The sequence below is a fragment of the Dendrobium catenatum genome, unplaced genomic scaffold, assembly GCF_001605985.2.
Source record: "Dendrobium catenatum unplaced genomic scaffold, ASM160598v2 fragScaff_scaffold_123, whole genome shotgun sequence".
NCBI lineage: Eukaryota > Viridiplantae > Streptophyta > Magnoliopsida > Asparagales > Orchidaceae > Dendrobium > Dendrobium catenatum.
The window spans coordinates 1562679-1574616 of NW_021318585.1; the positions used below are offsets into that span (position 1 = coordinate 1562679).

The window sequence follows — 11938 nt, forward strand, 5'->3', positions numbered from 1 at the left end:
ACAGCTCAAACTCTTAACTATTGAGATATTGTTCGCTTTGGCCGAAGGGCTTCACTTTTCCTTTTCGTATAATAGTCAAAATTTTATTAATAAAACTCCATAGTTAAGTGTGCTCATCCTGGGGAAATCTTGGGATGGGTGACCTCCTGGGCAGTTACATCAACAAGACAAAATCTTAAGGCCCTTAAGCTAAAGCAGATAATATCTCAATCGTTAAGAGTTTAGGCTGTTATAGAGAGAGTGGTTTGCAGAGGCCACTCGCCAAAATGTTGGAGCTGATATTGGATACGGTAGGATGGATGTTGTCTACAGAGTAGAATCAGTAGATGTTGTTGTCGGATTCATCTGGGTGAAGGATGTTGTTTGTCCATTCTGTGGCGGTGCCTCCTAGCCTGTTGTAGTGGTGGCAACATCATAAGATATGAGAGGAAGGATAGGAGGCTTGCTATGGTTTAGGCATATTATTCAAGGTAGCAGGTTAGGGAACTGGGCATGGCGGTCTTGTTGCTTGAGGAAATAGAAGTGGATGAGCATTCAGATTGATTGACTTCTGACGTTGTGAGGGCTGGAGCTAGCCAACTCGGAAGTCCTATTCTGATATTATGTTATCGTAAGTTTTGACAATATTACATTTAAGTTAATTGTTTTGAAATATGCCTGAATTCTGGTGAGTAGATAAAATGATTCAAATTTCTCATTTTATATCTTTTGGCGTGTTGCTGGCCTATGCAAACCCCTCTCTCTACCCAACACTTCCATCAAGTCCATCAAAATCCCCTCTCAATAGTCTCATATTCACCACCACCACCACCTGGCTCTCCCACCCCTTCACTGGCTCAATCACCAAACCTTTAACTACCTAATTAGTATTTGCAATTGAGTTCTCACTCGACAGCAAATGAGTAGACTCAATTCAAATTTAACCTGTTTAAACATTTACCAAGTTAGTCTCAAATGTTCTCATGCATTTTGGGTGTTTTAAGTCATGCTTTTCTGATGTGGGGAGACAATCGTTCGATTGTTGGAATAAGATGATGTTTGAAGGATTTTCAAGAACAAGAGGACAAATCAAGCTCAAAGGCTTCAATTCATATAATATTCATCAATATCTCAACTCTTCTTACATCATACTATATATAATAATTATGTAGAAAACTAGAAACTTCTAGAATCCTATAACGAGTTTGTAACAAACTAGATAACATATGTCTAAGGAAAGATTTAAGCTACAATGCTCCGCATCATTTTCTGTCCAAAATAGATGTCAAGATGCAACATTTCATAGCCAACCACATATTGTCCAAGCTCCAAAATAGGACTACTCCAAGGACAAAGAAACAATCCCTCCTTCCCAATGCTTGGATGGAAATACTCTTCACTTCTCAAGTCTCGACCTAAAAAGCACCATTCAACGTATTGCCGATATCAATGACAAATCTGTATCTTACATCAGCTTTTGCGAGTCTCTCCATGGCCTTATTGACATAATCCGCACTGATGAGCTCAATATTCGCAGTTATATTGTGCTTCCCTGCAAAATCTATCATCTCCTGCGTATCCTTAATTCCTCCTATCAGACTCCCTGTTATTGTCTTCCCTCCTGCAACCAACCCATTTACGTAGAGATTAATGCACTTCTTTACAAGCCTTCAAGCAAGATAGTTTAAGAAGTTATTGTGTTCTAACTCACCAAATACCAGAGGCCCAACAGAAAGCTCAAGTGGATGCTCTGGTACTCCGATCATAACTAGCCTCCCCTTCGTCTTCAACAAAGCAATCAATGGCACGAGATCGTGCTTTGCAGAGACTGTATCGATGATTCCATCCATTGTTCCCATTGCAGCCTGCACCCATCCACAGAAACAATCAAATAAGGAATTCAATAGAGGTGTCAATTTCGGGTTACGGATCGGATTCGGGTTGAATGCGGAATTGACCCGGCACTAATCGGGTCAACCCGAACCTGACCCATTTTTTGCATATGGGTGAAATTTTATTTGATCCGGTAACCTGACGTAGCTCTACGTCCGGTGAACAGTAAACAAGCGCCACGTGTTCTCACTATTTACAGCGCGGCCCGACGACCCGACCCGGAACGGATCCGGGAGTTTGCGTATTGTTAGGTATTGGTCGATTTTGCTCGACAAAAATGAAAAATACCATTATGTGAAGACCAATACCTAGCAATACCGAGTTCTTTTAGGTATTACTCGGTATTGGTCTTCACAGGCGGTATTTCTTGTTATTGCCAAGCAATATCGAGTAATACCTAGCAATACGCGAACATAGTAATCCCGGATTCCGGTCAGAGTCGGGTCGTCGGGCCGCGCGGTAAAGGGTAAGAGCACGTGGCGACATATTATTGGCTACCGGACTTAGAGCTACATCAGGTCACCTGACCTAATAATTTTTCCATATGGGTTGGTTTTTCAGATCGGAACCCGACCCGCTTCGGATTTGAGTCAACCCTACCAGTCCCGCTTCGACTGTGACAGCCGGCGTTCGGCAGCGACAGTACGCAAGCACATCAACGTTCAGCAGCCGCAAGCAGGTAGCAATGTTCAACAGAGAGGCAGGCGATGCGATGGCGCGGCTGGTGAGGCAATGCCACGATGCGACGCGAACGCAATGGCGCGGCCGCAGGCGGGCAGACTGGGGCGGGCGGGTCATTCCCGGGTCAACCCGAACCCACCTCGGTTTTGCAAACGGGTCGGTGAACACAACCTGCTTCGGATTCGGGTCAACCCAAATCCTAAGTTTTTGAATCATATTCGGATCGGGTTTTCGTATCGGGTCCAATATTGACACCCCTAGAATTCAGATGCTGCTACTGTTAGGCTGTTACTGTTATGTTGCAAGAATGATTATAACCTGCATCTGCAGAGGATCGCTGCTGACAAGGAACTCGTCAGCTCCAAGTCGATCAATGGCTTCTTCTCTCTTCTTTACAGAAGTGCTGATTACCGTGACCTTCATCCCAAAAGCCTTGCCGAATTTGACGGCAACGTGGCCGAGGCCGCCCAGTCCGACAACTCCGAGATGCTTCCCTGGCTCATTGAGCTGCAAGTTCTTCATGGGGCTGTAGACGGTGATCCCCGCACAGAGCAGCGGGGCCGCCTTGTCCATGGCCAAGTTCTCGGGGAGCTTCACCACGAAGTGCTGGTCGACGACTATCTTGTCAGAATAGCCTCCATAGGTGATGGCGCCATCAGCGCAGACGGAATTGTAGGTGAGGACGAATTTGGAGCAATAGTTCTCCTCGTTTTGGTTGCAGCTCTCGCAGGAATGGCAGGAGCCAACCAAGCAGCCCACGCCTGCTTTGTCCCCAATTTTGAACATTGCAACCTTGCTGCCGACTTCGGTGACGACGCCAACAATTTCATGCCTGCAGGTGATCACGCAATTTTTAATATTCTCGTCAAATTTTTTGTTTTGATGAATTTTATTTTTATTTTTTTCAAATTTCTTCTGAGATTAATGCAATATTAAATTTAATTGATTTTTAATATGTTACTTTCATCTTGGTTTTTAAACGATTCAAGATGTATCTAAGGTTTTGTTTGGGATAATTTTTTTAATATTTTTTAAAGTAGCTTTCTAGTACAAAATTTTTTAATTGAAAATTCTTTTGTATTAGAAAGTTATTTTAGAAAGCAGTAAAAAAATAGTCTCAAACGAAGCCTAAGTTACATTTAGCTTTAGCTTGATTAATTAATCAAGCTCGAGCTTAATTCTACGAGTTAAAGATGTTCACAGGCCAGCTCTCATTTACAATAAAAGAAAAAAAATGATTATTATTCAAGTAATTATTATAATAAAATTAAAAAAATGAGAAATTAGAAGATAAACAATAAAAAATCACTTGATATAAGAAAATAGATATATAATTTAAATATTTTTAATAGTTTTATACTTGAACTTTTAAAATTTAATATATTTTAAGTGCATTTTATAGTAATATTTTTAAAACGAGCTAAGATAGTTCATGAGTTTAAGAGCCGAGCTTGAGGATGATTAGCTCATAAGTCATTTATCAAGTCGAACTAGAGCTATCTCGCGAGTTGGCTTGACTCGCTTTCACGCCTGAATCACCTCAAAAGTAAGCCTAAGAACACATCCAGATCAAAAAATATTCAAACGAGTAATTTTCATGGCAGATTTGTAGAATAAATACCCTGGAACACAAGGGTATATGGTGTTCTTCCACTCGTTCTTCAGCTGGTGGAGATCTGAATGGCAAATGCCACAGTACAGTATCTTGATGGTAACATCGTCTTCACCATTTTCCCTGTCAATCCATTATATCAAACAATTTAAATGGTTCTTCAAATCACTAATAAATTTGTATATATTTACTCCGACAGATAGACAGGTACAAAACATAGCTCCTACCTTCTGGAAAAATGAAAAGGAGAAAGAACGCCGGAGTTGTCTCTCGCCGCCAAACCGAATGCTTTCCGGCGATCCTCCTCCGTCGTCGCCACCTTCACTCCGTTTTGCGTCACCGCCATTAATGAACTCTCTTTTTTTTCTACTTCTGCCATCTGCTTAACATAAAGTCATTTATATAGGAAGAGCTTCGTCCTCTACCCTTACATCATTGACGATGAATTAATCACCGAACCTTCAATTAATTGCATGAGTTGGTGGTAAACAATTTCCTTACGCTTTAGCCGACCAACCTACAAGTGAGGAAGAATTCAAGTAAGAAGAATCTTAGGACCTCTTCGATAGTTTTTTTTTATTATTATTATTATTTTGCTTTTCAGATTATAACAGCAGTCTTGATGTTTTTTTTGGCTATTTTTTAAAAATTTATATGATGGAAAGCTGATTTTAGTAACTAGAGTTGCTAATGTGTGATGGTTTTGAGAAAATTGTGTTGGGGATTTAAGGAAAACAACGCAAAGAAGCAAACGAGAAAGTAAAAGCAGCTGAAAGTAAATGACACAATAATTTAACGTAGAAAATCTGAAATCAGGAAAAAACCAAAGAGCCACATCAAACGAAGAAAGCCAATATAAAATATGGAGAAATAAGTACATATCTCTCTTCTATATCTCTCTCTCTGCTTGCTTCACTTCTCTCTCATACAGTTTTCTCACTCAAAACACAAGAAAAAACAAGTTAATAACACCAAGGGACGCCTCCCTTGAAAAAAATGAGAAAAAAATTTCCAATCGGCCTCAAAGTGTTGTGGCGTTCAAACATTTGATCCTGATCTGATTGACCGTGTTGCGACGCTCAAACCCGCAGTACTGTGGCACTACACAGTGTTGCAGTGCTGAATCTAGAGCGTTGCGGTGCTCCGCTCTTTGTTGTTTCTCCCATAAAACGTAGCAGCAATTCCATAAAGATCATTTATATATTTATCTCAAATAAATGTAATAAATTTAAGGCTCTTATAACAAAAAAAAATTATATTATGAGTAAATTAAGATAATTATATATTAAAATAGGGCACGCATGATTCGTCATTCCTGACGTCTCTTTGTAGATGAAGAGAATCGCTACAATTTTTCTACTAAAAGTTCTTAGAGTTTGGTACTTACTTCCTTTGAATAATGACTTGTGTTGTACTTTGATTTGCTCACAGATGTGCGGAGAAAAATAGGCGTGCGTAACTGCGTATGAAACCGAGAGCCGATGTTCAGATTTCAGGCTAAGTTTACATGATTCATGAAATCATTTCTTTAAAGAAAATTTCTATGATATAATCTAATGATAATTATAGATTATGGGTAACTAATTTTAATTAGTGACATAATTAACTGAAGGAAGTTTAGAAGTTTTATAACATGATAGAAATAGAAGAAAATTTTGAATGAAAATAATCACTCTTTTCAGATGAGATAAATTCATTTCCATATGTATTTTTAATTTTTTTTTAAAGGTTTCACTTTCAGATGAGATAACATAATCATTTTCTTTTCAGATGAGATAAAATAATCATATTCTTTTCGGAAGGTATGCTCTGGATTTGCTCTATATTTTTGTATACTTATAGGGTATGTAAATATAAGAAAATCGATAAATAGGCCCTACTCCTTATCTGAGGGGGACCTTGGGTTAGAGGTTGGAGAGAACTTTGAGGCTCAAAATATCCTAGAGCATTATATGAGTACCTGTGCTCGTATGTGGGTCGTCAAACTTCCATCCGACTACTGGACCTACATCAAACAACCCTCGCCAGACCTCTGACAGGCCACCAACATCACTACCAACCATTACCAGACCTCCACCCGGCTGCTACCATCATCAGACCTTCTCTCGTCCGCTACCACCAGTGGCGGAGCCAGAAAATTTTTTGAGGGGGGGCCTAAATTATTTTATTACAATTTTCTCTCAACTTTTTTCATCCGGGCTTGGGATATATATATATATTACTATATATTATTATAATTTACTATGAAATACCTTTTTCTATTATATTACTATATTGGTTATTATTATTGTTGAAAAGACATTTGTTTAATTAATGCATAATTAGAGATCTAATTGAAATCAAATTCGGTGAAGACTAAGAGGAAGAGATTCATGTTTAAAAACTATTGGTGCAATATTCCTGAGTTTGGGGATTTACTAATTTCGATTTTTGCTACTCCTTCTCAAGGAAATCCTATTCATTGCCTCTATCACAAACTCAAGGTTCCGAAGCAGGAAATCAAGAAAAAAAATTGGGAATCTTCTTCTCAAATTGAGGCTAAGTTTTTGGAATTATCTTCCCTTCAACGGCACTGCCAAACTCTTGTCGATTTGGACCCTCTTAATGTGGATCTTCGTGGTCACCTTAAAAAGATCAATCAAGAGCTTGCCTTTTACAATTCCTTACATGCTAAATGGGTCATTCAAAGATCCAAAGTTAAGGGGCTCAAGAATGGGGAGGAGGACCTCAAATTCCTTTCTTCCAAGATTCAAATGAGGAAATCGCATAATAGAAGTATTCTCAACTCTTCTATCTGTGGTACTGAGCAGACTCATAGTGCTAATTTCCAAGGGATTATTCAACACTTCAAGAATCTTTATAATACTCCCAAGCCAATTCTCTCTAACCTTGCTGGTATACCAACTGGATCACGATTGTCTGATTTTGCCAAGGCTTCTTTGGTTCTTCCCGTCTCTAATGAGGAAATTTTAGCTGCAATAAAAATTGGTTGCTCCTCCTCGGCTCCTGGGCCGGATGGCTTTAACTTTGAGTTTTTCAAAAGGACTTGGTCTAACACTGGGCTTTCTATTTATCATGCTATTAAATCATTTTTTAATAAGTGTTATCTCTCTAAACGTGCTAAAGCTATTGCTATTGCTCTCATTCCCAAGAAAACACACGCTGAATCTATTCAGGACTTCAGGCCCATTTCTCTATATAATGTCTTCCACAAGATTATTACTAAGATCCTTGCTTCTAGGCTCAAACCTTATATGTCTAAGATCATTCATCATAGTCATGCGGCTTTCATTACTAATAGAATTTCTACTTATATCCCAATTCTTGCGGCTGAGATCCTTGGGTTTATCTCCAAGACACAAAAGGATAAATTTTTCTGTACTAAATTTGATATAAAGAAAGCATTTGATAATGTTTCTAGGGACTTCCTCTTTTCCAGGTTGGCACAAAAGGGGCTTCCTTCCTTATTTATCTACTGGATTAAAGCTTGCGTTAGTGACATCAATTTCTCCATTTGTATTGATGGGGGGCTTGAAAGTTACTTTAGCTCTTCTTCTGGTCTTAGACAAGGTTGCCCTCTCAACCCGTTTCTATTCCGCTTTGTCATGGATGCTCTCTCTTGCCTTATAGAAGACAATTCTCTTATGGGAAGATTTGTAGGTTTCAAGTTGGATAATTTCCATTTAACTCACCTCACTTATGCTAATGATTTATTAGTTTTTGGCAAAGCTGACATCAATAATTGTAAGAACCTTATGTGAATTTTGAATCACTTATCTAGCTTAACTGGCCTAAACCTCAACCTCCAAAAAAGCTCTCTTCTTATTTCCCCTTTTGCCATTCACTCTTCTTCCATTTCCCTAGCCCTTCACATTCACAACTGCTCCACCACAATTTCATACTTGGGTATCCTTATTTCCTTGGGAAGAACCAATCTTTCCGACTTCTCACCCCCTATTGAAAAAATTACTAACTTGCTTTCTTGTTGGAAAGCAAAGCTTCTTTCTTTTTGCAGGTAGATTGCAATTTATCAAATATACCATTACCAATTTAGTGGCGTATTGGTTAAGAGGTTCCATTATTCCAAAAAACTATTTTGAAGGCCATTGATAAGGCGTGCTCCAAATTCTTATATCATAATGGCTCTCAATCTAAGCACTTGTACCTTATCTCTTGGAAGAATTCCACTATGCCTTATTCTAAAGGTGGCCTTGGCATTGCCTCTTTACAGGCTCTTAGATCGGCTTACAATTGTGATACCATTTTAAGGATTTACAACTCTGATTCCCTTCTTACTAGATGGTTAAAAATCAGATACTCTTCCCCCTGGAAGCCTTGCTCCCATCACTGTTCGGGTTTTTGGAAAAGCATTCACATAAATGCTGGCCTTTTTAAAAGCAATTTCAGGTTCAATGTTACGACTAATAGCTCTATTGTTATTCTTTGGGACCACTGGTGCTTGAACGACTCTATCTTGGATAGGTTTCCAAATTTTGATTTCACTTCCGTTAATACTGACTTCAATCTTGCCAAATAGATCTCTAGAAACTCTTGGTCTTTACCTGACTCTCTTAGTCACCATATTAAAGACTTCATTAATTCTATATCCATTACTGATGGTTGTTCCAAACATCTTACCTGAGACAATGATGAGAATGCTTCTTTTAAGGACTTTTATAAATAATATTTTATTTCTGAATTTGATGTTGACTGGTCGCACCTAGTTTGGCACAAAAAACACTCTCTTAGACACTCTGTTTATACTTGGCTGGCTCTCTCTAATGGCCTTAAAACCACTGAAGCTTTGCGTGCTAGAAATATTGATATTGGGAATATTTTCTGCCCTCTTTGTCACGGTCATGTTGAGAACACGGCGCATCTTATGTTTGAATGTGATTATTCTTTCCAAGTTATTACTAGGCTTATTCCTCAACTCAATTGCTTCCTTTTAAGACCCAATATTGCTCAAGCTTTACAGTTTATTGATGGCATGACGATTCACAAGGGTGTTAAGCTTGGTATTATGCTGATTTTTAATGTTGCTGGCTATTTTTTGTGTATTGAACGCAACACAAGGAAATACAATGGAAATTTTGTTTGTGTTATCACTTTAGCTAAAAAAGTCTCTAGAGCGGTTTATTTGAAACTCGACAATTGGAAATGGGGCAAGCTGATAAAAGAGAAACTTATGTTGTCGTACTCCTAGCTGTTATGGCCTCTTTTTTGTTCCATTTTATTTGCATCTGGATGTCTTTTCATTTCGGTTGGTTGCATATTCTCTGGACTGGCGGGTTTCTTGCTGGATGGTTGTCTGGTTTTGGCTTTAACTGGGCATTGTCTATCATTTTCTGGGTTGACAACATTTTGGGTCATTGCTGGACAAAGTTTTTGGAGGTGCACTTCTTGTACTTGGGTGACTGCAGCTCTTTTATGGAGCATGTTGGCCATTCGGGTTTGCTGGTGACATTCGTTGTTGCCCGACCCCATTCGATTACTGATGGTTACTATAGATGCCGATCTCGTTGCTCGAAGTTTTTGGCTTTTTGGCAGGTTAATTTTGGGTTGTTAACGATGATGACACCTGCATGCTCCTTTAGGACGGTCTTCAAGCAACCAAATGAGATTTTATCTGACTACATTCTTGATCTAAATAGTTTGTTCTGAGTCCCAGCTAGACAGGGTTTCTGTCTGTTTTTGGATTTGTTTTTTATTTCATAGATGCATCTTCTTCCTTACTTTTGTCTTAGCCTTTTTTTTTTTCTTTTAAGCTAAGCTGTTGTTTGGTATTCCTCTATAATTTTTTGTTGTTTTAATAGAAAGGGTCAAGCCCTCATATTTCCTAAAAAAAAACTTAAGTATTTGTTTGGTTAACTTTTTATAGCTTTGTCTTTCAGATTGTAGCTAAAGTTTTTATTTGACTATTTTTTAAAGAAATTTTTGTACTAAAAAGTTGCTTATAATAATTTTTAAAAATAATTTCTTTACTACAGCTTTACAAGTTACAACCACCATTTTTTAAATGGAAATTTACATACATACCACTTTATAACATCATATTTACATATCTAACACCTAAAACTTTAATATTACATGAATACCATCCTATATATTTAAATTATCTCAATATATACTTACATTTCTTTCTACCACTCATAGATTTTCATTTACCACTCATATTTGATAGGTAAGAAGATGGAAACTATGGGTGTATGTATTGATTAAATTAAAGTTTTAGGTGTTAAATATGTAAATAGCATAGTATTAAGTGATATGTATGTAAATCTCCCTTTTTTAAAACCAACAGCTATTCCAAACAAAATAATAAAATCTGTGCCTATAATTTGGGAAGCTTAATTTTATGAAAAATGTAGTAAAAAGTTATTAGCTATCAACATTTAATTATCAAATTAGTATTAAATAATTACAAATTATAAACTAAAAATTAATTTTTGGGTTGAATGGCTTAAATTTCTCCGACCAGATTAAAGAAAGTCTTATGCTTTTCATTTTTTATTTTTAAATTATGTTTCAAATCAAAATTTTTATTAGATATTTCTAAATTTAGTTTAATAAAATAAAATTTGGGAAAATTATATAAGAAATTAAATAGAAACAGGCTTTGCTTTTCTTGTTGGCTGTGTATTCTATCACAAAAATAGTAAAAAAGCTTTGAGATGGCCTAACCTTAAATAAGAGAGAGGTCTTTTCTATTCAATAATAAATGATTATTGGACATAATTTTGATTTTTTAATTATTTTTTTAATACATCGGGTGAAAGTAAAATTAAATTATATTAATTTTCAAATATTAAATTATAAAGAAAAAAAATCAATTTGAATATTATTTATTTCACATATCAAAATCATAAATTTTAATAAATATTATTTAATATTCTTCTTAATACTTTTTGTTCAAATTAACTTTATATTTTTACCAAATGATTGGATCAATTCAATTTTGTAAAATTTAAAATAAAAATAAATTAATTTAAAGGTGTTTAAGATCATTTTTTTATTTTTTTTTTAAATATATGTTTTGTTTGTATTTTTGACGGTTTTTTTTTAGTTCTTGAAATTTAAAGCAAATTATTTTCGAAATTACTTCAAATAACTTTCACATAATTAAACTTTTATTTCCCCCAATTGTTAGTTTTCTATAAGGTTGAGATTTTAGCTCGAAGATTGAATGAGTTGAGCCCCAGGCTCAGTGCAATTTCGAACCACACAGGCTTGAAGTTTACATTAACTTGGACTAGAAGGATATCAACCTTAAACAAGGGGCGCAAGGCCTTGCTGTGACCCGTAGGAGAAATTATTCTGTGCGGACGTCGAACATAGCTCTACATCCGAAGGTCAATCAAAATGAGTCACATCAGTAATACCGATCCGCGGTACCGACGTGACTCATTTTGGTTAGTCTCTAGACGGCGTTCGTTGTCCACATAGAATAATTTCTCGACCCGTTGGGAGCTCCTGGTCAAGTTCAAGTGTTCAACCGACAAAATTAAGATTGAGTCAATAGTATAATATGATTTATAGATACAATCAAATTTCATAAAGAACTAATAAATATGAGGGAGTACCACATTTTAGGATTTTGTCAATATAAGGTGGGAGCATGTCTACCTTTCTTGTAAGCCTCATATCCAAAGTATCTAGCAGGGTGGGCAAAACCTAACTTGTCAAAAATTAAATTATATTATTATTTAAAAAATAATAATTGCTTGTGAACTATAAATTTAATGAACAAAAAGATCAATTTAAATCTTATTT

The 11938-nt window shown here is 36.6% G+C and overlaps 1 protein-coding gene across 1 annotated transcript; it reads right to left on the reverse strand.

Moving 5' to 3' along the window:
* Positions 1-1068: 1068 nt before the first annotated feature.
* LOC110098448 (cinnamyl alcohol dehydrogenase 8) lies at positions 1069-4646 on the reverse strand. Its single transcript, XM_028698247.1, has 5 exons — positions 4393-4646; positions 4175-4288; positions 2872-3385; positions 1691-1844; positions 1069-1600 (listed from the first exon to the last, which is right to left on the reverse strand). Exons 1-5 carry the CDS (start codon positions 4542-4544, stop codon positions 1395-1397), a joined length of 1140 nt encoding a protein of 379 aa, XP_028554080.1. The 5' UTR covers positions 4545-4646; the 3' UTR covers positions 1069-1394.
* Between the last annotated feature and the right edge of the window lie 7292 nt (positions 4647-11938).